The following is a 27748-nucleotide window of genomic DNA, read 5'->3' as shown; positions in this document are numbered from 1 at the left end:
CCTCCTCCTCAGGCCATACACGCTGAAAGGATGAGAGGCAAGCAGCATGGGTACCCTCAGCAGTGGGCCAAGCTGTCTCTTCCCCCTCCTCCTCATCCTCCTCATGCTCCTCCTCCTCAACGAGCTAAATATAGACAGGAGGGTGCTCTGACTATCCAGCAACATACTGTCTTCCCCCGCCTCCGTTTCCAAGCGCAAAGCGTCTGCCTTTATGCTTTGCAGGGAACTTCTCAAGAGGCATAGCAGAGGAATGGTGACGCTAATGATTGCAGCATCGCCGCTCACCATCTGGGTAGACTCCTCAAAGTTTCCAAGGACCTGGCAGATGTCTGCCAACCAGGCCCACTCTTCTGTAAATAATTGAGGAGGCTGACTCCCACTGCGCCGCCCATGTTGGAGTTGGTATTCCACTATAGCTCTACGCTGCTCATAGAGCCTGGCCAACATGTGGAGCGTAGAGTTCCACCGTGTGGGCACGTCGCACAGCAGTCGGTGCACTGGCAGATGAAACGATGTTGCAGGGTGCGCAGGGTGGCAGCGTCCGTGTGGGACTTGCGGAAATGTGCGCAGAGCCGGCGCACCTTTCCGAGCAGGTCTGAAAAGCGTGGGTAGCTTTTCAGAAAGAGCTGAACCACCAAATTAAAGACGTGGGCCAGGCATGGCACGTGCGTGAGGCTGCCGAGCTGCAGAGCCGCCACCAGGTTACGGCCATTGTCACACACGACCATGCCCGGTTGGAGGCTCAGCGGCGCAAGCCAGCAATCGGTCTGCTCTGTCAGACCCTGCAGCAGTTCGTGGGCCGTGTGCCTCTTCTCTCCTAAGCTGAGTAGTTTCAGCACGGCCTGCTGACGCTTGCCCACCGCTGTGCTGCCACTCCGCGCGACACCGACTGCTGGCGACGTGCTGCTGCTGACACATCTTGATTGCGAGACAGAGGTTGCGTAGGAGGAGGAGGGTGGTTTAGTGGAGGAAGCATACACCACCGCAGATACCACCACCGAGCTGGGGCCCGCAATTCTGGGGGTGGGTAGGACATGAGCGGTCCCAGGCTCTGACTCTGTCCCAGCCTCCACTAAATTCACCCAATGTGACGTTAGGGAGATATAGTGGCCCTGCTCGCCTGTGCTTGTCCACGTGTCCGTTGTTAAGTGGACCTTGGCAGTAACCGCGTTGGTGAGGGCGCGTACAATGTTGCGGGAGACGTGGTCGTGCAGGGCTGGGACGGCACATTGGGAAAAGTAGTGGCGACTGGGAACTGAGTAGCGCGGGGCCGCCGCCGCCGCCATCATACCTTTGAAAGCCTCCGTTTCCACAACCCTATACAGCAGCATCTCCAGGCTGATAAATTTGGCTATGTGCATATTTAACGCTTGAGCGTGCGGGTGCGTGGCGGCGTACTTGCGCTCCAACACTTGCGCTAGCGACGGCTGGACGGTGCGCTGAGAGACATTGGTGGATGGGGTCGAGGACAGCGGAGGTGAGGGTGTGGGTGCAGGCCAGGAGACTGTAGTGCCTGTGTCCTGAGAGGGGGGTTGGATCTCAGTGGCAGGTTGAGGCACAGGGGGAGAGGCAGCGGTGCAAACCAGAGGCGGTGAACGGCCTTCGTCCCACCTTGTGGGGTGCTTGGCCATCATATGTCTGCGCATGCTGGTGGTGGTGAGGCTGGTGGTGGTGGCTCCCCGGCTGATCTTGTCACGACAAAGGTTGCACACCACAGTTCGTCGGTCGTCTGCACTCTCAGTGAAAAACTGCCAGACCTTTGAGCACCTCGGCCTCTGCAGGGTTGCATGGCGCGAGGGGGCGCTTTGGGAAACAGTTGGTGGATTATTCGGTCTGGCCCTGCCTCTACCCCTGGCCACCGCACTGCCTCTTCCAACCTGCCCTGCTGCTGCACTTGCCTCCCCCTCTGAAGACCTGTCCTCAGTAGGCTTAGCAAACCAGGTGGGGTCAGTCACCTCATCGTCCTGCTGCTCTTCCTCCGAATCCTCTGTGCGCTCCTCCCTCGGACTTACTCCAATTACTACTACCGGAGTGATAGACAACTGTGTCTCATCGTCATCGTCCTCCTCACCCACTGAAAGCTCTTGAGACAGTTGCCGGAAGTCCCCAGCCTCATCCCCCGGACCCCGGGAACTTTCCAAAGGTTGAGCATCGGTCACGACAAACTCCTCCAGTGGGAGAGGATTAGGAACCATTGCTGCCCATTCTGGGCAGGGGCCCAAGAACAGTTCCTGGGAGTCTGCCTGCTCCTCAGAATGTGTCATTGTAATGGATTGAGGAGGCTGGGAGGAAGGAGCAGCAGCAGCCAGAGGATTCAGAGTTGCAGCAGTGGACGGCGCAGTGGCCAAAGGCCAGTAGTAGGCCTTAAGTATTTTGCTTCTATTTTTTTAAAATGCTGAGCTGATACAGCAGACAGATACAGTAGGCAGCGTATATTATGTATACTGTTTCCCTCTGGCGGGATGACGGCGCTGATGTAACAGAGACAGCAGATCCAGGAAACAATTTTGCGCAAGCCTGCTGTAACGCTTAGCTGCGTATTAATTAGGACTACTACCCCCAGCAGACACGCAGTAAACTGAAGATGGTCACAGGCAGACCAAATATAGTATTTTCCCCCAATTTTTTGGAAAAAGCCCACTGCCTATATAGCCTGAATCTCTCTTTCCCTGCCTCACCAGTACTGGCCCTATACTCTGTACAATGACTGCAGACTGCGGACGCAATGCTCTGCACGGCCGATATACAAAAAAGAAAAATTGTGCAACACTGCTAAAAGCAGCCTCCACAGTACTGCACACGGTCAGATGTGGCCCTAAGAAGGACCGTTGGGGTTCTTGAAGCCTAAAATACTCCTAACGCTCTCCCTATAGCAGCTCCGGTACCAGCAGCACTTTCCCTGATCTCTGTCAGAATGCATCTGTGGCGAGCCGCGGGAGGGGCCGATTTATATACTCGGGTGACACGTGATCTCGCCAGCCACTCACTGCAGGGGGGGTGGTATAGGGCTTGAACGTCACAGGGGGAAGTTGTAATGCCTTCCCTGTCTTTCTATTGGCCAGAAAAGCGCGCTAACGTCTCAGAGATGAAAGTGAAAGTAACTCGAACATCGCGTGGTACTCGTCTCGAGTAACGAGCATCTCGAACACGCTAATACTCGAACGAGTATCAAGCTCGGACGAGTACGTTCGTTCATCTCTACTAGAGACATACGATGTTAAGAGAACTTTGCGCTTTCAATTGTTTCACAATGGCTTTTGTGTCAAGACAAAAAAAAAAAAAGCTTTTTAATGGCCTAAAATTACACGCTGCAGAGAATTATTACACTCAAGTTAAGTTAACACGCAGCTGTTAAACTACAACATACTACAATGCTTAACAGCTTCTGAGTCCGCTAGAGGATGGGCGTAGTAAGCTTTTCGAGTCGGTCTTTCCCAGAATCATGGGGGAGGTAGTATTAGTTCTGGTTCACAGTATTGTTAGGGAATAGGGATCTTTGTTCCTCCATTCCATTTTTGGAACAGAGAAACAAATAAAACTGGATTAAAACATTTCCTTTATTTTTCCCTATTGATTTTAATGGGTTTTTTAAAAAACGGAAAAGTTTCCATTTGCTTCAGTTCTCTTTCATTTTGAAAACAGACAGGCTGCGCTATTTATTCCATTTTAAAAACAGAAGTGAAACGGAAGCAAACAAAATTTTTCATCTTAATTTCTGTTTCTCTGTTCCAAAAAAGTAACAGGCGAACGAGAATTATAAACACTAATGTGAACAAGTCCTTCCTGTGTACACGCACAGGGGGGAAACAAAAGGGTGCTTTATTACTTTGTGGAGGGCATAAGGGGGGTATTCTCCATGAGTGCATAAAAGAGGCAGTAAGGGGGCACTATTTGTGGGGACACAAAAAGGGCCCTATCACCTTGAGGGGCATCTGTGTACGATTATCTTCTGTTTGGCACAAGAGGGTATTACTTTATTGAAAACAGAGTGTTACGTCATCTAAAAAACGGGATGAATTGGGCTAAGCAGCACATGTGAAAAACTTGGGTATCCTAATAGATCACAGACTGAATGTGAGTCAATACTGTGATGAAGCAGCAGAAAAAAACACAAAAGCACAATTTGGGATGTATTAACAAAAGCATAGAGTCCAGATCACGTGAGGTAATTATGCCCCTCTACTCTTCCTCTGTCAGACCTTGTCTGGAATATGGTGTCCAGTTCTGGGCACCCAAACTGAAAAAAAAATTAAAAAATTAAAAAGAAAAAGGAGGAGACTGATTAAATATTAGAAAAAACAAAATTGACAACAAGTAATCTGAGTGGAACAGGTTGCCACGGGTGATGGCGATTTCTTCAGTGGAAGTCTTTAAAACACAGGCTGGACAGTCATTTGTCTAGGATGATTTAGTGAAGTCTGCATTGAACAGGGGTATAGACATGACGGCTCTGGAGGTTCCTTCAGACTCTACAATTCCATTCTATCCAGCTACCTTGTGGAAGTCACAATGGAGACACTGTTACTTTATTGGACGATGCATGGAGGGTGCAATGTTACCCTATGGGAAGCACAATGAAGGCACCTAGGCACCATTACCTTGAAAGTGTACAGAAGAGGGCACTATTACTTTGTGATGGACACAAAGGGGCCATTGTAACTGTGGGGCACTAAAGGGCAAGTGTCTTTTGGGCACAAAAATTACCACCGTGTGGGGGCACTTACTTTATGGAGCACAAAGAGAGGTACTACTATGCATGTGGCACTGAGAAGGCTGCTGGTAGCAGAAGGATAGGGTAAGTGTGCAAACCTTTGCACCAGAGCTAATGAAAAACTTTAGCTATTCCCCCGTTTACCATCACTGCTTATTGAATAGCAGATTTATTGTTAATTTTCTATACAATAACTGCACCAGACATCTTTCAAATATACATTAGAATGCTAAGGAACTGGGTTTCAAAAAGCCAGATTCACATGCGACAGTAAAATTAAAAAAGGGCATCTTTGCATGTCTTTTATGTTGTTGGAAATCCACTTGTAAACATGAAAGTTTTGCAGCAGATCTACAGATCCATCCTGACAGTGAATTCACATACTATATCCTGGTTGTGAAGGGAGCTTTTGAAAAATTGCAGATGTGAAAGGTGTTTGCACCTCTGACTACCCACATCACTATTTTCCAACATGGCCACTAGAGATGAGCGAACGCGTTCGTCCGAGCTTGCTATTCGTGCGAATATTAGGGTGTTCGGGATGTTCGTTATTCGTAACGAACACCATGCGGTGTTCTGGTAAATTAAACTTTCTTCCCTGAGACGTTAGCGCTTTTTTTTGGCCAATATAAAGACAGGGAAGGCATTACAACTTCCCCCTGCAACGTTTAAGCCCTATACCACCCCCCTGCTGTGAGTGGCTGGGGAGATAAGGTGTCCGCCTGATATGAAAGTCTGCCCCTCCCGCTGCTCGCTATGGATGCATTCTATATGCGCTCAATGGGGCCAGCGGCAGCAGCGCTGACCCCATTGAGAACATATAGAAGACAAATCCTTCTTCTCTGGCACAGCTGTAACAGCTGTAGCAGAGAAGAACGATGTTTGCCCATTGAATTCAATGGAACCGGCAATACAGCCGACTCCACTGAATGCAATGGGCTGCCGGCGATCGCAGGATGAATGGTCGGAAAGGGGTTAAATATATAACCCCTTTCCTGCAATTCATCCAGAAATGTGTTACACTAAAAATATATACCGGCGTATAAGGCGACCGGGCGTATAAGACGACCCCCCAACTGTCACCTTATACGCCGGCAATACAGTGGAGAAAAGAATAAAAAGCATTACTTACGTTTTTAGATGATCTGCGGCGCTCCTGCAGGCTGTCGCTCCCTCCTAATCCACGGCAGAGTATTCCTTTCTCCACGAAAGACTTTAAATCCCTGCCTCCAGAAAGACACGTGCCTTCAGCCAATCACAGCCAATGACAATGATGTCATTGAATGGCTGTGATTGGCTGTGTTTCTGGAGGCGGGGATTTCAAGGCTTGAAATCCCCGCCTCCAGAAACACAGCCAATCACAGCCATTCAATGACATCATTGTCATTGGCTGTGATTGGCTGAAGGCACATGTGCTTCTGGAGGCAGGGATTTAAAGTCTTTCGTGGAGAAAGCTTGTCTGCCGTGGACCAGGAGGGAGTGACAGCCTGCAGGAGCGCCGCAGATCATCTAAAAACGTAAGTAATGCTTTTTATTCTTTGCTCCACTGTATTACCGGCGTATAAGGTGACAGTTGGGGGGTCGTCTTATACGCCCCGTCGCCTTATACGCCGGTATATATTTTTAGTGTAACACATTTCTGGATGAATTGCAGGAAAGGGGTTATATATTTAACCCCTTTCCGACCATTCATCCTGCGATCGCCGGCAGCCCATTGCATTCAGTGGAGTCGGCTGTATTGCCGGTTCCATTGAATTCAATGGGCAAACATCGTTCTTCTCTGCTACAGCTGTTACAGCTGTGCCAGAGGAGGACGATCTTTATGCTGACAGTGGGGGGGGGGGGGGGGGGCACTCTTGCCGCTATTGTGGCTTAATAGTGGGACCTGTGAACTTGAGATGCAGCCCACCATGTAGCCCCTCGCCTGCCCTATCCGTCACTGTGTCATTCCCATCACTTTCCTGAATTGCCCAGATTTTCACACATGAAAACCTTAGCGAGCATCGGCGAAATACAAAAATGTTCCGGTCGCCCATTGACTTCAATGGGGTTCGTTGTTCGAAACGAACCCTCGAGCATCACGGGAAGTTCGTTACGAATAACGAACACCCGAACATTTTGGTGTTCGCTCATCTCTAATGGCCACCTTACTGCTGACATGCAGCTTGAACCTACATTTATCACAATTCCCCGCTCTGTACTTCCTTTCTGTGGATATCCCTGCTGCCCTGCTATTGGTCAGCAATCCGCTCCAGAGAGCTGAAAGGAATATAAGCCGTTGCTCGTCGTTCCGATTGGCAAGCCTGAGCTGTAGCGATGGAATGTCTACAGGACGTATCCAGGGGCAACCTGGGAATAAACACCTCTGAGATGGTTTATAGAGCTGCAGACAAAATCCAAAGTAGAACCACAGAATAATATTTGATAGTCATTCATTTGGACAGCAACTTAACAGGAATACCCCCTTTAAGTATTTCCTCAGTGAGCCAATGGTTTACCTATATATTTATAATTTAAGAATTTCATAACCTCAACTATCTAACTGTAGTAAGCTGAAGTGACCCAGTAACACACTGCAGGAATGTCAAACTACCTCTGGGTCCCCTGAAACCCTTCAGCAGAAAGAGGCCGATGTAGGATTGCATGTACAGTATGTGCCACATCATAAGCACAAAACAGGCTGCCATAAATGGTGCTAACATTCTGCTTATCGCAGTGTTGCAACAATGGAGTCACTGCATACAATTGTGCTTAAATTCTGATAACAGTATATTAAAGAATTACTGTATACAAAAGTTCCTAAATTAATAATTGCATTATATAATGTAATTTAACCTCTTAGTGACCAAGCCTGTTTGCGCCTTAATGACCAAGCCAAATTTTGGAAATCTGATGTTTCACTTTAACATAGAATAACTCTGTTAAGGTTTTGCATATCCAAGTGATTCTGACAGTTTTTTTGCCACATGTTGTACTTTATTTAGGTGGTAAAAGTAGTGCGATAGCATTTGTGTAAACTTATTAAAAGCGCCAAAAGTGGGGGGAAAAAAAAAAATTTAAAATTGTCTTTTTCACATTTTTAATTGCAATACCTCAAATATGTGCAAATATATATCTTATCAAAAATGTGTACAGTATATTTCCATCTCTTTACTTTATTCTGGACACATTTGAAAAACTTGCTTTTTAAAACCTTTTAGGAGACGTACAAATTGAACATTGAATAATTAACATTTTAAAGGAACACTTTATTTTCCTGGGCCAAGCCAAGATTGCAAAGGCTCACAGGTGTCAGAATAATAGTTTTCCTCACAAATCACCCCATTTTAAAAACTACACCCCTTAATATATGCAATGAGGTGTGTCATGAGTATTGTGACCTTACAGTTTTTTTCAGGTGTAAATGCAATTTGGGGAGGAGAAAGAGTTTTTTAAATTATATGTCTCTATGAACAACGAGACCCCAAAATGAAAGAGCAGCCAGTGGCTTTCAGAACAGGAATTTTGCTTGAAGGCGTTTTAGGCCCCATTGCACATTTGTGGAGCCCTTGAGTGGCCAAGACAACAGAGAACCCCCACAAATAACCCATTTTAAAAATTAGACTCCTTAACAAATTCATCTAAGGGTGTACTGTGTATTTTGGCCCCACAGTTTTGAATGAATCTAAGCACAGCAGAAGAAAAAAAATTACAATTTACATTTTTTTGGCAATGGTGTCATTTTAAAAACAGGTTTTTTTGTATAGCACATATATGAAGACTTGCACCCCAAAATGGATACCCCTGTTTGTCCTGTGTTCAGAAATATACCCATTGTGACCTTAATCTACTTACAGGACACATGGCTAGGCCTATAATGGAAGGAGCACCCGTTGGATTTCCGGCCACAACTGAATAAATTTCAGGCCCCATTGCTCACTTGTGCAGAAAAAAAAATGGACTCCCTAAAAATATCCCCACCCCCTTCGCGCCCTTTTTTGCATTCCCCATAAATCTTAGATAAAAGCAATTATGTAAATTGTGTGGTATGTCCGAAGACCGGGATAATTATGGAGGCCAGGTTGGGATGGACACATGGAGCAATAAAACCAGGTATCCCAACTCCTCTCATGCTTTTTTGGAGGGGATTTTTGATTTCGTGGAAGGAATAGGGTGTAAAAAGTGACGCTCAGAGTCTTTGTAAGCATGCTGAGGTGCGGTTGTCTCACACAGAAGGCGCTCAACAAGCTGCTCTTGGAACTGCAGGAAGGCGAGCGTTCCCGGGGCTTCTTGTAAAATTACGTTGGCATTACAGGTAGCGATTTGAATAACACCGGGTTATGTGGAATCCACTTGCAGAGGCCCACAGCGGAGCCCAGTTGTGAGCCCATCCGTGGCTCTGCATGTGGCCGCGTAATGTACTGCGCATAACTGCGTACTCTCACAGAGGGTCATGTGCAGTACACTTTTTTTTGTTTGGATTTCCCACACAGTCGCTTAGCGATGACGCGGGTACCGCAGCCCGCACACAATGTAGTTGCATCTAGGCTGTGGGTATATCCGCAACCATAGAGCACAATGGGCTCTATGTTGCGGATATCGGCAGTAAAATATAACATGCTGCATTCTGTTTTCTGTGAGTGGATTTACTAATGTTAACAGAATTGTGTAATTCAGTGAATTACCGCGGACCAAACGTATGCGGATGCAGCAATTTCTATCCAGTCGTGCGAGACCGGCCTAAGGTAGTTGGCTACCTTTTTATCACATGACCGGGGACAGCTCAACAAGGCCACCAGTCACTGCTCCAGGGTCTCAGCGACCATTGGTCGCCGGGAGCAAGAAAAGTTTTTAACATTTCCTGGGTCCCCTTGCTGCTGCGCAGGTGTCTGGCATTTTGCTGGCAGGCCCATGCGCAGAAGCCAGGGAATGTCCATGGAGTGGTATTGCATCGGAGTCTCATCTCCTCTCACCAATTGCATTTTTTTTTTTAACTTTTACGTGTTGGCTATTAACCATTGGATAATGGCGATCACGTGACCAGGGACCGCTCACCGCATTCCCCTGTGAAATCTCTAGGCTCTTGGCTACCTTTGGCCTTCTGCACATGCGGTTGACGTAATGACGTCTGACGCGCATGTGCAGAAGACCAGCGTCAGGGCCTGGAGGACCAGATCACCGCGAGACATCGCAGAGGACGGGGGCGAGTACGCTCAGCTGCCCTCATGGATCCAATCCATGAGGGCAACTGAATCTACCTTTTTTTACACCTTAATGCAATCGGCGCTATCCATTGGATCACATGACCAGGGGATGGGGGAGGGGGCTTCCCACGGACCCACATGACAGCTCCAGGTTGTTGGCTACCTCCAGTAACTGACAGCATGGAGCTTTCAGGTCCACAGCCCACATAGCATGTTTTTACTTCCCTGGCGATTAAAGCCCACTAAAGTAGGATTTTAAAAAAACAATGGGTTGGTCACTAAGGGGTTAAAAAAAGGGGGGGGGGGAAATTAAGTGTAATTTCTCTTATTCTACTTTGCCACTGGTGGAAACAAGGATTACCATTCCGATGAGCGTCCTATCATTATTAGGATGGGTTTTGATTAACAGGGTAAAGAAAGCAGTTAGGGTTCACTTCAATTTCTGCGAGTCAAGTCAGCCTTTGGGTTTATGCCCCCTATAAGCTCAGATGAGAAGAACAGAGTAATAAGGGACTCAAAAATCCTCTTTCTAGCAAATGTATATTTGCAAAACGAAAACAGTGCCAGAGTAGGAACAGGGAAGAATAATGACGACTCTGCAGTCTTAACAGTCTCCTGTGAACTTGACTTTACAGACACTTCCCTCCCTGACTCGGTCTATAAGATGCCTGGTGATTTATGAGGCGGGGAACATAGAAGGTCTTATGTGGGATCAGGAGACTCCCTTATTACATAAAGTAGTCAGCACAGAGTCTCTGGCACCCAAGATACACAGACCACATCTAGGCTGGTCCCTCCAGCAGACAAACTGCAGCCGGAATACCTAACCCGTTAGTTGCTGTACGAAGCGTTCAAAAGACAGATCCTGTACAGCACAAAGCTTTATAGGGAACCTACATGAAAACGTGACATGAAACACGTCAGACACATCTGGAACATTAGTATTCCTATTCATATACTGCCATAACATCTGCTTCATCTACAGTAGCACTCAAATTTCAATACTAGTTCTATTACAAATAGTAAATGAGCTACTAATATGTCTCTATGTGAAAGGACTTTAGAGGTTCTAATAAGTACATTGCACTACAGTATTGCTTCAGTCTAAAATGGCTGCTAAATGGGAACAATAAATTGCACAGAGGAACAGCAGGAAAGATAGACTTAATAAGGGCATTGCAGGACTGCAACATTGAGTTGCCATCAGTGTCAGATTGCTGGGGTGGAACGTATCTCTAGGACCCTCATGTTTAGCACAATGATAGGGCTCATTCTCTTTATTGTGGTTCCTATGATTAGGTATGCCTAGCACAGTAGCTTATCCCGGTTCACACAACCAAGTCAGATACTGTGTAAAAATAAAAAAATGTATATTTCAGACTTCTGACTATAAAAGTATTTTCTGAAACTTTAATATCGATGATTTATCTATAGTATGTGGCTTCTTTATTGTTTACCAGGTACAGCTCCATGGATTTTGTAACAACTGCGTCTGGTACTGCAACGAAGAGGCTTTTTAAAGTGAATGAAATAAGCCGTAGTAGCAGGCCCACACAGACATGCTGCTGCAGCACCTCTAAGTATTCACTGTCTCACAGCTACACTGCTCAGTTCGGTTGTATAATGCCCTCCATGATGGTGTTACTTATATGAAAGTGTACTAAAAGTTTGAGAAGATGATTTAATCCTCGCTATGTATATGGAAGTCATCATAGCAGCTAGTCTCCACCCACCAGCTCAGGGAAGACTGAAAATTAGCTGTAGAGCTTGTAGAGGGGGAAACTGGTGATAAATGCAGGAAGTCATAAGTCAGAAATAATGCTATTCCTAATACATACATACATCTTATTCTGAAAAGTCACCTAAAAGTGTGGGTATGCTTTAACCCATTTAAACCCTTTTAAATATATCCAAATTCAAAACTGAAAATAAAAGATAGTAACTATCTGACATGGCCTTGTTTTTTATGGAGAACTGATGATTGAACACAACATTGCTTATGTATACATATACACAGTATATTATTTATACACCTCACTTTTCTTTATTAGGTCAATATAGTTAAGCCAAACTTTTTTTTTGTCGTAACTTGTAAAGCAACAGCAGAGTCTATGTCATAGACAACCAAACAGTAATTGACTAACAGAGGTTGCAAAGTAACACAATGTCAAAACCACCGAGAACAGGTATTAAGAGACAACTGGAAAAGTTATATTTCAAGTGATCTCTAAAGTTGAGAAGAAAGATCTAAAGTAGAAGTAAGGTATAGGCCCGTAGGTTCCTGGAGAGAGGCTCACCCTCAACGGTTAATGGTCACCACATTCTTATAAAAGCAGTCTAAGAGATAATCTGCCTTTGTTGCCCATGACAACCAATCACAGCACAGCCTTTATTTCTTATAAAGCTGAGGTATTATTTATTGTTGCCCTTTATATACGCGCACATTTTATTATACAGCTATATCATGTGGTTTTATTATGTGTACAACTAATTAATTAACTTACTTTTGATTTAAACATTATATAATATATACATTTTCATTTGCATTTGAGGAATTACCAATATATGCATAATTGCCATAGCCATGTTCTATTTATGCATTTTTTTGTTTATCATTTATTATTTCTTTTATTCCATCATTTCCCTGATTTTTAACTATGTACACCCTCATTTTGTATTGCAATTTTACCATTGTTTATGTACATTATTCACAGTGTGCCCCCAGCACATCTCTCTTGAGAATGTGCATACTCCTCTAAAAGGTTGCATTTTACCAATCTTTTTTGACTATCTTTCCTCACGTTCACACTGGTCAATCTTAAAGATTGTACAGTCACTGGCCTGGCAGTGCAGCAAGAAGGAGTTGGTGGGAGTAGCTTGAGTGGGTGTGCCAACACTCGACTGGTCATGGTGGTGGTTACTCGGTCTACAAGGAGACCTCATGCAGCAGCCAGGATTGCAAAGGGATTTTTGGCTGAAGCACTTTGTGTAAATTCTTCATGACGCCAGTGCCTTAGAATGAATGCGTTTTTGGGGTGAAAAGAAGAGACAAGTTCATAGATGTAACAGTAAAATTGAAGACACACAGTTTACTTAGACTTGAGGACTGGATACAATGTTCACACTTCTCTTATTGCAAACAGTAAGATCTCCAGCAATTTCTTGAACACATCAAATGACATCAGTTTCTTGACCCTCTCCAGAAGAATTGACTGAGGCTGCCAGGCTATGGGATTGCTGAAACAGGAGGTTATTTGTGGAGGCATGGTGGGGAGAGGGGAAAGAGGATAGGCTTTTTTTGTGGACACACTGACTCCTGTCAGTGCAGGGACAAGTTAAATTCACAGTTACACGGGGTCTGCCCTGGCTCAGGTTCCTCATGGCAGGGTTGAAAAAGACTCCTCCCCCCGTTTTGGGCTCTGTCTGATCAAGTCTCCTGGCTCCTGCACTCCAAAGTGGCTTTTCTTTTTCTGAGTATTTTGTGCATTCACAATAGATGACACCTTTGTGTTATAGCGGTTATTCCTAATTGCGCTGAATAATTTTCCTAAAGGTCTCATTTCCACGGGTGGATTTGATGTGTGTAATTCGCACGGATCACCCGCGTGGAAGATCTGCAATTCAAAGTGCCCGTAAGGAAACCGACATTTGCAACTGAATTTAAGCACGTGGATTTGATTTGCGGACCTTTTGATGTGGAAAACAAATCGCAGCATGCTTTATTTCAGTGCGGATTCCCTGCAGACATTCTCAATAGAAGTCAATGGGTGCGGACAATCTGCAGTGCATCTGCAAATACAATTGCGGATACACTGCAAATTTTAAGGTTAAAATCAATTTGAAAACTGTAGAAAAGGCTGTGAGGTAGAGTTGCGGATTTTTTTCCATGCAGATGATCTGCAGTGCATCTGCATAGATCCGCATGGAAAAACCATTGCATCCGCAATCTCCCGCTGCGGAAATCTACATGCGGAATCCGATTCGCCCATTGACATGGAGATTTATATAAATATTGCACTCACCATCCTAGGACAGACTTTCTAGTAGCAATAATCAAGTTCAAAAATTAACAAAGTACAGCTCTACATGGAATTGCTCTACAAAGTCCGATTCTTCACTGTATACAGAAACAAATACAACCACTAAAGCCAAATGCCCCAAGGTTGCATTTCGACATGAATGCATCCATATATAGATAATGCATAGAAATATGCTTTATGATCAACTCTCAGCATGTCTTCATGTAAGAACACACTTGCAGTTCCACTCCAACCACAACAGGAATTTGCAATAATTGTGATATACAGTAAGGAGGTTAATGTGCTTAATTCATCAATTTCAAGAAGATCCTGGATAAAACGTCAAAACAGTCACGTCAGAAACTTAAACTTCAGCCTTTACTCTTTGAATTCGCTACGCTCAGAATCATCTTCAAAGGAACAACAAATCATGTGAGTATAATTCTGCTTTGGAGATCAAAGCTCTGTCTTCCTCTCTGACCTGAAAGATGTCTTCTAATGCAGGTCCAAAAAATCTATAACCCATCATCCAAACCAGTTATGTATCATGAGACTACAAATCCACTAAAAAATACAAAAGGTCATCCATGAATATATTTGGTATGTTGATATTATAGGAATTCAAGATGAATAGAGCCCGAGCCCCATTAACTGTTCAGTCGGGGGTCAGCTGAATACCATTACTAAAAAATAAAATGTTAATGGCAAGCAATCTGAACATTAATTACATTAAAAAAAAGGATATCCATGTACAAAGTTAGATTAGGATATACGTGAAAAATAAGCTGCATTCGTACAGAGTCGAGTCACATTATTATGACCAGCTAATATACAGAGTAACCACAATGTGCCACAAGGGCAGCAGCTAGATGGGCTGGGAGGGATTCAATAAGGTGCTGGTAGGTTGTCTCTGGTATCTGAAGCATGACTGCAGACTGGAAGGTGCATGGCAGAGGTTCCATAAAGGAAACACGACAAGCAAAGTGGTTCGACAGATGTTCAATTGGGTTCAAGTCTGGGGAACTAGGAGGCCAAGGAAGTACTTTGAAGTTTCGGTCATGCTCTTCCAACCACTGTTGGGATTTTCCTGCTAGACAATGTGGCTAGAAATGTCCATCTACTTCAGGGAAGACAAAAAGCATGTATGGGTGTTAGAGATGAGCGAACATACTCGGATAAGCACTACTCGTCCGAGTAATGTGCTTTATCCGAGTACCGCTGTGCTCGTCTTGAAAGATTCGGGGAGCGCCGCTGCTGACAGGTGAGTTGCGGCGGGGAGCAGGGGAGAGTGGACAGGAGAGAAGGAGAGAAAGATCTTACCTCCGTTCCTCCCGGCTCTCCCCTGCAGCTCCCCGCTCCGCGGCGGCACCCGAATCTTTCAAGACGAGCACAGCGATACTCGGATAAAGCACATTACTCGGACGAGTAGTGCTTATCCGAGTGCGTTCGCTCATCTCTAATGGGTGTACATTATCTGCAAGGATGGATGCATAGCCAAATCTGTTCGGAGTGCCTTCCACATGGATGAGCAGACACAGAGGTCCCCAGACCCTAACATTGCCCCATCAGCTTATGTACTTCTAGCAATAGTTGCAGGGTGTTCGTTTTCGGATGTTTCACATCTGCCACGCCAACATTATCTGTTCAATGAAGCAGAAAACATGGATCATCGGAGAAGGCAACCCTTTGCCAATCAGTGTTTGTCCAATTCTGATACTGCCAAGCAAATTGAAGGCTTTTCTGCCGATGCATCTTTGTTAGCATAGGTGCAGTGACCAACCCATCTGCTTTAGAGCCCCATATGCTGCAGGGCAGTGGTGGCGAACTGGTGGCACGCAGAGGCCTCACTGCTGGCACGCGCGCTGGCAGCTGCTCACCACGGCAGTGAATACCAACCAGGGTGCCACGGCTCCCCTGCCGGTATTCACTTAGCGGCGTTGATCCCAGGCGCACACCGATGTTTCCTCCTTGATTCTGTGAGAGCAAGAGGGGGGGGAGGCGTCTGGCAGCACACACTGACATCACAGTGTACACCTGGGATCAGCACCAGCAGCAGCCCCCGCCATGCAGAGGAGCAGCAGTGCTTCAATGAGGAGGAGGGGGAAAGTATATGCGTCTCTGGGAGAGGAGGGGCTTACTGTTACCGCTGGGGCCGCTCGGGGGTGGGGTCACAGTCATCACTGGGGACGCTCGGTGGGCGGGTGTCACTATTTCTACTGGGGCAACTTTGGGGGGGAAGGGGGGGTCACTATTACCGCTGGGGCCACTCAGGGGGGCGTGTCACTATCACCATAGGGGCTGCTCTGCGGGGGTTACCATTGCCATTGTGACCGCTTGGGCTGGGGTCACCATTGCCGCTGGGGCCGCTCGGGGGAAGAGGGGGTCACCATTGTCACTGGGGCCACTCAGGGAGGGGATGTGTTACTATTACTACTGGGGTATGTCTACATGTGTCGGTAAAGCTGCAAAATGTTCTCAGCGGAAATTTTCGTTGCAAATTCTGCAGCATTTACACATCCAAAGAGGAGTCTAATTCTGAACCCTGTCTATTTTGAAACAGTCCTTTCCTTTTTATAACGGAGGTAAAATTTATAAATCATAAGCCCGCCCCTGACGTCTTTGCACTTAGTGATAAATAAGTGGGTATTGGGTTCCAGTTTCGGCACTCGGTCTTAAAAAGGTTCGCCGTCACTGCTATAGGGTTTACTGAACTGTTTTAGATATGCGTCCGATAGCCCCCTGGTTCATTTTCATGGTGAGCTGCTTCATTGTAGCATATCAGGCCCTCACACACCTTTGCAGTAGACATTCACCTCTCACATCAATGGCATGTGGTGCTTCGCAGTTTCCACATTGGTTATTCCCAATGGTGCCATTTGTCCACTCACAATACACTTTCACCACAGCATTAGAACAGTTCAAAAACTGCACTGTTTTTAGAAATACCGTCACCCTTCTCCCAAGAGACAATAATCATCATTTTTGCAACTCTGCTCACATATCATTTGTTATAATGGATAAAAGGGGAGATTTACCAGACAGCCTTTCACACACTTTATATACCCATCAAACCTGCCCCGACAGGTCACTTTCTTCATGGGCTATATGCTGCCAATGTGGAAAATAGGAAGTGGTCTTAATAAATGTGCCTCGACTGTGTAGATTTTATTTTAGCCCATTTGGGCCAATATGTGTTGTCTAGTGTTCAGTGAACCAAAGCATTACAGTAGAACATCTTTTTTGGACAGAATTTTACTAAATGTTCCAATTGATGTGAAACTTAACAGAGCTTTAATCAAAGTTCTACTCGAAAAAGGATTCTACTGGTTTGGTTTGCTCAATACTAGTCCTGAACACTGGTGTAGAACACCATCTAAGAGCTATAAAAGCCCTGAATGACACTGTATGCAGGGCTTTAATGACTCTTAAGTAGAGATGAGCGAACACGTTCGGCCCCGCCCCTTTTTCGCCCGAACACCGAACTTTGCGAACACTTCAGTGTTCGGGCGAAAAAGTTCGGGGGCCGCCATGGCAGCGCGGGGGGGTGCGGCGGGGAGTGGGGGGGGAGAGGGAGAGAGAGAGGGCTCCCCCCTGTTCCCCGCTACTGCCGCCCGCGCCGCCGCGCATCTCCCCGCCCCCCGGCGGCACCCGGACCTTTACGCGCGAACACTGCAGTGTTCGGCAAAGCCGGTGTCCGGGTGCGGATGTGTCCGTAACGGACATGTTCGCTCATCTCTACTCTTAAGACAATGTTATTCAGCAGTTTTAGGAGTTTTGATGAACTTATGGTTCAGTTCGGACCAAACCGAACTTTTTGCAAAGTTTAGCGAACCGGCAAAACCACACTTTTTTGTTGCAGAATTCATATCTTAAAATACACACGCAGATTTTTTTCCCCATTGACTGGGTTAAATCCATGTGTTGATTCATGGCTGAAAATTTACATCAGAAATCCACATTTTCATTGAAATGCACATAGGAAAACGCCAACGCAATTAATATCTTGTGAACATATCCCAAGGGTTACAAATACTTGTAATAGCAGAACATGGTTTTCATTGACAGTTACCAGTTACAAGAAAATACCACAGAAGGCAATGCATATTTTGTTCTAAATATTTTAAATGGTTTTATTTGTGCAGCCTACATTTGACAGGTTACATCATTCTCAGTTAATTTTAAAAATGCCTTGAAGGTACAGAAACTTCCATGAGGATTGATGAATTTAACAAGCATAGAGGGAAATTTATATTTTGAGATGACTTGTTTAATAATATTTAGAAAATGGGTACTTGAGGTTATTGTAAATGCACAGTTGGTGTCCAAGAAATGTGTTGAGATCAAGACACCTTTGAACTTTATAAACTGTGATAAATATTGTGCATCTAGCTCAGACAGTAAATTTTACATTCTTCATTTTTGCGTGGGGATTTCAGAAACCTTGCTAAAACGTATGCCTGGGAAGCCCCCCCGCTTCATTCAAACATTTAACAGTTTGGAGTAAAGACTTTGTTGCATGATACATGTTTTTTTAAAGTAATAAAATGTATAAAAATACAAAAATAAATGACATTTTCTTTATTAATCTGTAAGGGCCCCTGGGACATTAGGGGACACAGGCAGCATCTGGCATGGGGAAGCCTACCAGAGTTCAAGCTAAAATTTCTATTGCATGGCCCTCCTGTACTTGGGCTGGAAGGCTCACCAGTACTGGGACTGGTGCCATCTCCTTTGGCTAGGCTCTTGGCATCGGTAATGGGCCCCTTCCCAAGGCTGCATCACTGAGAATGGTTCTTTGGTAGAAAAGGCATAGACGCTACCATTATTAATAGCACAATGGTGCAACAACTCAAACAACCCTCGTCGGATGAAAAATCTTGTACAAGATAGAATCCCAGTTTGGGAGGAGGACTCATCTCTCACAATATATTACAGTCCCTTTCAAGCTTATAACTTTAAAGTAAATTATAGAATCCCTCGCTTTTATGGTCATACTGAGGGTTTCGCAGGCCATAAATTATGTTTATTCTTTGAGAATTTTAGATCCTAAGAAGAACCCACCATTTTCTGCAGCATTATCCTTTGCAGGGCTGCACCTAGACATTCTGCCACTATGTGAATAATCAAAAAACTAAGCTGCTGCTTATGCTTATCTGACAGTATGCTGCTCCTGACATCAACTCTTGGTTCTGCTCCTCCTTTGTCTCAGTGTAAAAGATAGCAGCGAAGAAAAGAAGAAGGTGGACAGATATATTCAGAGAGTGGGAAAGCATCCAAGTCTTCAGGAAGAGCAGATCACACAGGCTGTACTATATCATAGGTAGACAGGGAAGGTAGCATACAAAGTAGACTCTGCAGGGGTAGAGGGGGGGGGGGGGGGGAATCTGACTACTCGGCATCAGTATATAAGCACAAGGGAGAAGAAATCCTTTATGGGCAGTAGTAGGAGAATACAGTGCAGGAATAAAACTGTGCTGTATACATGAGTTTATGAAGACGGCAACATCCTTGACACAGACCTCACATCCAGGATGTAATATTGGGAGGGTCAGACCCACATGGGAACTCTGAGTTAGTCACAAGTCTAGGCTAGGAGCAGTTTGCCAAATACATATGGGGGATATGTTGTGTGGAAGATGAATTGACGAAAAAGGATTACAACCTGAAACATTGTGCAAAGTTTTTAACTCAAAGTAACTAATATGTAAAAATATATATCTTTTCAATACCCTTCAAAATTCAAGGAATTTTGACTGAAAGATCTTTATATGCATTCCTATGGCAGTTAAATTACAAACTTCTTCCTGATAATTGCAATTCATGTCCTTTCCAGTTTGTGCATGAACGGAAATGTCCATGCAGAGACCACCACTTCAATGTTGTATAACCTTAGAAAACGATTGCCTAAACATACGTGTAAAATGTTCACAGAAATGCAGTATCACCAGGTAAATTCCTTCTTCTTACGCAAAACTCACCAAAACAGTATTTATAAATTCCATACTTGACAAATAAGAGGCCCAGCATGCTCCCCCATTGTCCCACAAGTCTAAGCTCCAGTCAAAGTCCTCATGAAGAAATTCACCAATGTGTTAAACTGATTAAAAAGTAGCTAAAGCCTTAATAATGATCAGCAAGAGGGCAAGGGGCAGGGGGGCTGGGAGTGCTAATTCCTGGAGGGAGTGGAGGGAAAAACTGTGTAAAACACAGCAAAGCTCCTGTAATACTTCCATCTAAGTGGCCCTTGAACTAACGAGTGTTGTACATCAAAGACTGAGGTCGTTCCTGTTGTAATGGGATACAGATGGATGTGTATCCAGTAGGTGAGCCGTTCAACACACCTTCTCCATGTCACATACAGCTGAAAAGCTTAATATTACATCAAAATGTAGCATGAAACTTCAAAAGTTAAAACATGCTGATTATTTAGTCATAAACATTGGTCAGAATAAGAATGGGTTTTCCTAGATACCCAAAGTAATACAAAAAGTGTTGGGTTTAACAAATAAATGACTTTAAAAAAACAAAACGGAGTTGTGTAGTTTCAACAAGCCAGCATCATAACAGTCATCCAGATATGGGGTATCCTTTTATATTTAGCGATGCCCACATATTAACGTTGATTGTATGCATAAGCTTCTGTGGAGCGAACGTGATAAATGCCATATTATTAAATTATTGAAAATCCTAGTTTCTCACCAAGAGACGACTTGTTAAAACGTCTGTTAAAAGGGGAATCAACAAAATTTGGATTTGACAAGCAGAGTCAAGAGATGCTGTAGCACTCCTACACCACCAGAAGCCTAGTATGGTTGCCTCTGTAAAAGTACTGCCCCATCTACTACTATACTTACATCACCACCACCTTTGGGTGTGATATGCAACCGACAGCAACCTTATGTACAACTATTTTCCTTATCATTGGCTTCATACACAATATATTAACACAAATAAGTCAATTTAAATGCGCATCTGCTTTCAAGAACATTCATATTCAAGGTAACCACATATTACCTGGTCATCATTTTTCCCTATCAGACAGTTCTTAATATGTGACAGAGGTGACCAGATAAAAACTGTAAATATTAACTCGTACAGCTTTAGGACTCAAATCACATGGCAGGATTTTGATAGGTACCTGGCTTCATTATTTGTAAGTCAAAACTAGAAGTGGACCCTACAGAGAAAAAAACTATAATAAAAAGATTAGTAATTCTGTTTTTTTGACCCTTTCTTGATTTGGTCTTCCAAAGACTGAGCAGAAAACTTCTATGTGAATGAGACTTTATAATGGTAATGTGATATTCCAGTCCACCCCACTTCCGCCCACCAGGCACCACCAAACAAGGCATACAAAACAAAAGTTACCCGTATTATTTTAATCCCATGGGTATGAATGACATTTGATTTCTGGTATAGGTCTTTATTCCAATCTGGAGGAAGACTGATCAGGACAGAGAAATTGATGTGTGCCAAAAAAATGACAACCTACCTTGTTGAATGTCCTTCATGTCAAGGTGTAAACTGGATATTAAAATTCCTACAGCCTGCGATCTTTTTCCATCCAGCAGTTTTATAATCTGTAAATCAAGTGCAAATTTAGTTTAACGACCAACCTTGCAGATCTAGATATAGAACACTCTAAAATCTGTCATACACAAGAAGCTGTAGGGAACAAACCTGCTGAATCAAGTTGCTCTACATAGTTTGAGACCGGACTAAAAACAGAGGTCTAATCTGGTGCTGTCGGTATTCCTTCATAGATTTTCTTAAAAGACCAGAAAATCTAACTTCAGCAACCACAAGTATTAAGGAGAACAACATGTGTGTGTAACATACTGTCTCCATACAATGGATCTCGCTCATGCTTTCCAAAACATAATTCAACAGAATGACATTCTCATAACTATTATTGCTGTTCACAAGACCACAAAGCTAATCGCAGAAGTCTGAGATGAAAACGTACCGTCTTTTTGGGTGGCAGCTCCTTCCCCGAACCTCTACATTTATAAAATTTAAAAAACTTAAAAGAATGATCCTCAGGCAGAAAATGCTGAAGAAATTTCATACAGAAGTTAGTTCTGGTCTTTTGGGTCCTACCAAAGAAAATTTTGACCAGCCATATTGAACGGTCTACATGACAAGTTCTGTAGTTCAGCACCGCTAACATGGAATTCTAGGTCTCAGCATACCCCATTCCCCAGTCACAATAAATGGCTGTCCAGAAGTGCTACAACCCTAAACAATTCAAGCACACACAAAACCAACAAAAATCCATGCACACAAAAAAATTATGTAAAATTATTACAATAAATATAACAATTTGTGTTTGGAAATTGTTCACTTATCACTCTGATGCTTTTTGGGCGGCCAGATAAAGTGTTTAGAGAAAGCAATGGAGTTTATTTACAACCTTGGCAACAATAAAGGAATCACCGCACTTAAAGGATGTTGATCCAACTTTTTTTTTTTTTTTACTTCATGGCAAATACACAAATCACAGATATTACACAAACAATGATTAATGGCTGAACATTCTGGCCTCATGAAACATACCTCAAAACAAATGAAAATACATTATTTTAATTAATGGCATGTTTTTTTCCAGCTCATGTAGAGAAAAACTATTATGGAACCAAAAAAAAAAAAAATTACAATTAGTACATTGTTGCTTGTCCTTCTCGAACTTTTAAGATGCCTCAACTCTGGGGAATAGACTTGAGTAGTGATGAGCAGTATTGTACATCAAGCTATTCGAACTTCTTCAAAAAAATTTGGGAAAAAAAATCTATTTGGGCTGCCTGTGACCGTCCTGACTGTACTGCGTCTCTGCTGGGGGTAGTTGTCCTAATTCATACACAGCCAGCTAAGTGTTACAGCAGGCTTGCGCAAAATTCTTTCCTGGCTCTGCGTTGCCCGTCACATCACCGCTGTATTCCTGTCCAGAGTGAAACAGTCTGCAGTACTTTTACATAGTCCAGGGCCAGTAGTGGTGAGGCAGGGACAGAAGACATATACAGTCTATATAGGCAGTGGGCTTTTCCAAAAAAATTTGGGAAAAAAAAATCTATTTGGGCTGCCTGTGACCGTCCTGAGTGTACTGCGTCTCTGCTGGGGGTAGTTGTCCTAATTCATATGCAGCCAGCTAAGTGTTACAGCAGGCTTGCGCAAAATTCTTTCCTGGCTCTGCTGTGCGTTCCGTAAGCGAAGTCAGCCGCCAACCACAGGCCAATAAGCGGCACATTTAATTACAGCGTTCTGTTTCTGCACTACTGGTAATACACCATGCTGAGGGGTAGGCCTAGAGGACGTGGACGAGGACGCGGAGGCCCAAGTCAGGGTGTGGGCACAGGCCGAGCTCCTGATCCAGGTGTATCGCAGCCGACTGCTGCGGGATGAGGAGAGAGGCACGTTTCTGGCATCCCCACATTCATCTTACAATTAATGGGTCCACGCGGTAGACCTTTATTAGAAAATGAGCAGTGTGAGCAGGTCCTGTCGTGGATGGCAGAAAGTGCATCCAGCAATCTATCGACCACCCAGACGTCTGCGCCGTCCACTGCTGCAACTCTGAATCCTCTGGCTGCTGCTCCTCCTTCCTCCCAGCCTCCTAACTCCATTACAATGACACATTCTGAGGAGCAGGCAGACACCCAGGAACTGTTATCAGGCCCCTGCCCAGAATGGGCAGCAATGGTTCCGAATCCTCTCCCACTGGAGGAGTTTGTCGTGACCGATGCCCAACCTTTGGAAAGTTCCCGGGGTCTGGGGGATGAGGCTGGGGACTTCCGGCAACTGTCTCAAGAGCTTTTAGTGGGTGAGGAGGACGATGACGATGAGACACAGTTGTCTATCACTCAGGTAGTAGTAATTGGAGTAGGTCCGAGGGAGGAGCGCACAGAGGATTCGGAGGAAGAGCAGCAGGACGATGAGGTGACTGACCCCACCTGGTTTGCTACGCCTACTGAGGACAGGTCTTCAGAGGGGGAGGCAAGTGCAGCAGCAGGGCAGGTTGGAAGAGGCAGTGCGGTGGCCAGGGGTAGAGGCAGTGCGGTGGCCAGGGGTAGAGGCAGGGCCAGACCGAATAATCCACCAACTGTTTCCCAAAGCGCCCCCTCGCGCCATGCCACCCTGCAGAGGCCGAGGTGCTCAAAGGTCTGGCAGTTTTTCACTGAGAGTGCAGACGACCGACGAACAGTGGTGTGCAACCTTTGTCGCGCCAAGATCAGCTGGGGAGCCACCACCACCAGCCTCACCACCACCAGCATGCGCAGGCATATGATAGCCAAGCACCCCACAAGGTGGGACGAAGGCCGTTCACCGCCTCCGGTTTGCACCGCTGCCTCTCCCCCTGTGCCCCAACCTGCCACTGGACTGCCACTCCCCCTCTCAGGACACAGGCACTACCGTCTCCTGGCCTGCACCCACACCCTCACCTCTGCTGTCCTCGGCCCCATCCACCAATGTCTCTCAGTGCACCAGCCAGCCGTCGCTAGCGCAAGTGTTGGAGCGCAAGCGCAAGTACGCGCCACGCACCCGCGCGCTCAAGCGTTAAACGTGCACATAGCCAAATTTATCAGCCTGGAGATGCTGCCGTATAGGGTTGTGGAAATGGAGGCTTTCAAAAGGTATGATGGTGGCGGCGGCCCCGCGCTACTCAGTTCCCAGTCGCCACTACTTTTCCCGATGTGCCGTCCCAGCCCTGCACGACCACGTCTCCCGCAACATTGTACGCGCCCTCACCAACGCGGTTAGTGCCAAGGTCCACTTAACAATGGACACGTGGACAAGCACAGGCGGGCAGGGCCACTATATCTCCCTGATGGCACATTGGGTGAATTTAGTGGAGGCTGGGACAGAGTCAGAGCCTGGGACCGCTCACGTCCTACCCACCCCCAGAATTGCAGGCCCCAGCTCGGTGGTGGTATCTGCGGCGGTGTATGCTTCCTCCACTAAAACCACCCTCCTCCTCCTCCAACGCAACCTCTGTCTCGCAATCAAGATGTGTCAGCAGCAGCACGTCGCCAGCAGTCAGTGACGCGCGGCGTGGCAGCACAGCGGTGGGCAAGCGTCAGCAGGCCGTGCTGAAACTACTCAGCTTAGGAGAGAAGAGCCACACGGCCCACGAACTGCTGCAGGGTCTGACAGAGCAGACCAACCGCTGGCTTGCGCCGCTGAGCCTCCAACCGGGCATGGTCGTGTGTGACAACGGCCGTAACTTGGTGGCGGCTCTGCAGCTCGGCAGCCTCACGCACGTGCCATGCCTGGCCCACGTCTTTAATTTGGTGGTTCAGCGGTTTTTGAAAAACAACCCACGCTTGTCAGACCTGCTCGGAAAGGTGCGCTGGCTCTGCGCACATTTCCGCAAGTCCCACACGGACGCTGCCACCCTGCAACATCGGTTTCATCTGCCAGTGCACCGACTACTGTGCGACGCGCCCACACGGTGGAACTCTACGCTCCACATGTTGGCCAGGCTCTATGAGCCAGCCTCCTCAATTCTTTACAGAAGAGTGGGCCTGGTTGACAGACATCTGCCAGGTCCTTGGAAACTTTGAGGAGTCTACCCAGAGGGTGAGTGGCGATGCTGCAATCATTAGCGTCACCATTCCTCTGCTATGCCTCTTGAGAAGTTCCCTGCAAAGCATAAAGGCAGACGCTTTGCGCTTGGAAACGGAGGCGGGGGAAGACAGTATGTCGCTGGATAGTCAGAGCACTCTCATGTCTATATCTCAGTGCGTTGAGGAGGAGGAGCATGAGGAGGATGAGGAGGAGGGGGAAGAGACAGCTTGGCCCACTGCTGAGGGTACCCATGCTGCTTGCTTGTCATCCTTTCAGCGTGTATGGCCGGAGGAGGAGGAGGAGGAGGAGGAGGATCCTGAAAGTGATCTTCCTAGTGAGGAAAGCCATGTGTTGTGTACAGGTACCCTGGCACACATGGCTGACTTCATGTTAGGATGCCTTTCTCGTGACTCTCGCGTTACACGCATTCTGGCCACTACGGATTACTGGGTGTACACACTGCTCGACCCATGGTATAAGGAGAACCTTTCCACTCTCATTCCCGAAGAGGAAAGGGGTTCGAGAGTGATGCTATACCACAGGACCCTGGCGGACAAGCTGATGGTAAAATTCCCATCCGACAGCGCTAGTGGCAGAAGGCGCAGTTCCGAGGGCCAGGTAGCAGGGGAGGCGCGGAGATCAGGCAGCATGTACAGCACAGGCAGGGGAACACTCTCTAAGGCCTTTGACAGCTTTCTGGCTCCCCAGCAAGACTGTGTCACCGCTCCCCAGTCAAGGCTGAGTCGGCGGGAGCACTGTAAAAGGATGGTGAGGGAGTACGTAGCCGATCGCACGACCGTCCTCCGTGACGCCTCTGCCCCCTACAACTACTGGGTGTCGAAGCTGGACACGTGGCCTGAACTTGCGCTGTATGCCCTGGAGGTGCTTGCTTGTCCTGCGGCTAGCGTCTTGTCAGAGAGGGTGTTTAGTGCGGCTGGGGGAATCCTCACAGATAAGCGTACCCGCCTGTCAACCGACAGTGTCGACAGGCTTACACTCATCAAGATGAACAAAGCCTGGATTTCCCCAGACTTTTCTTCTCCACCAGCGGACAGCAGCTATACATAAACAATACGTAGGCTGCACCCGCGGATTGAAGCATTGTTCTCTATCACCATCAAAAACGTGGACCTTTTAGCTTCATCAATCTGTGTATAATATTCTTCATCTTCCTCCTGCAACCTCATGTAATCACGCCGAACGGGCAATGTTTCTTAGGCCCACAAGGCTCAGTCATATAATTTTTGTAAACAATGTTTATACGTTTCAATGCTTATTAAAGCGTTGAAACTTGCACCTCAACCAATTTTTATTTTAACTGGGCTGCCTCCAGGCCTAGTTACAAATTAAGCCACATTAACCAAAGGGATTAATGGGTTTCACCTGCCCTCTTGGTTGGGCATGGGCAATTTTTCTGACGTACATTAGTACTGTTGGTACACCAATTTTTTGGGGCCCTTGCCTACAGTGTAATCCAATTAATTTTTTGCCCATCTGCATTAAAGCTGACGTTACATCAGCTGTGCTGGGCACTGCAATGGGATATATTTATGTGCCGCCGGTGGGTTCCAGGGAGCCACCCATGCTGTCGGTCCACACGGAGTTGTAACTGCATGTGTCTACTTCTAAAGAACCCCAGTCTGACTGGGGCATGCAGTGTGGGCCGAAGCCCACCTGCATTAAACATGACATTACCTCAGCTGTGATGGGCAATGCAATAGGATATATTTATGTACCGCCGGTGGCTTCCTGGCACCCACCCGTGCTGTCGGTCCACAGGGACTTCACAATAGGGAGTTGTACCTGCCTGTGTCTATAAATTAAAAACCCCGGTCAGGTTGGGGCATGCAATGTGGGCCGAAGCCCACCTGCATTTAATCTGACGTTACCTCTGCTGTCCAGGGCACTGCAATGGGATACATTTATGTACAGCCGGTGGGTTCCAGGGAGCCACGCATGCTGTGGGTGCACACGGAATTCCCATTGCGGAGTTGTACCTGCCTGTGACTATTTATAAAAAAACGCGGTCTGACTGAGGCATGCAGACACCTTGACAGAATGAATAGTGTGTGGCACATAGGTTCCCCATTGCTATGCCCACGTGTGCAGCTCCTGATGGCGGTGGCACAGGATTATATTTCTCATTGCTTCTGTACAGCATTGTGGGCTATCGCCCCGCCCCTTTTAAAGAGGGTCGCTGCCTAGCCGTGCCAACCCTCTGCAGTGTGTGTCTGCGGTTCCTCCTCATGGCAGACGCACTTATAAATAGACAT

General features: G+C 46.1%; 1 protein-coding gene across 3 annotated transcripts in view; it reads right to left on the bottom strand.

The window, feature by feature from the left end:
• The window catches only part of FMN1 (formin 1), a 374657-nt gene that overhangs the window by 121209 nt on the left and 225700 nt on the right, over positions 1 to 27748 (bottom strand). For all 3 annotated transcript variants that reach the window (XM_066608501.1, XM_066608502.1, XM_066608503.1), the window contains one exon: positions 21406 to 21493. In XM_066608501.1, the coding sequence (XP_066464598.1) occupies positions 21406 to 21493 (88 nt within the window). The remainder of the gene's footprint in view (positions 1 to 21405; positions 21494 to 27748) is intronic.

The sequence above is a fragment of the Eleutherodactylus coqui genome, chromosome 6 (genome assembly GCF_035609145.1).
Source record: "Eleutherodactylus coqui strain aEleCoq1 chromosome 6, aEleCoq1.hap1, whole genome shotgun sequence".
In the NCBI taxonomy this organism is placed as follows: domain Eukaryota; kingdom Metazoa; phylum Chordata; class Amphibia; order Anura; family Eleutherodactylidae; genus Eleutherodactylus; species Eleutherodactylus coqui.
Note: the sequence above shows the minus strand (reverse complement) of the source record. Positions and strands in the feature narration are given on the sequence as shown.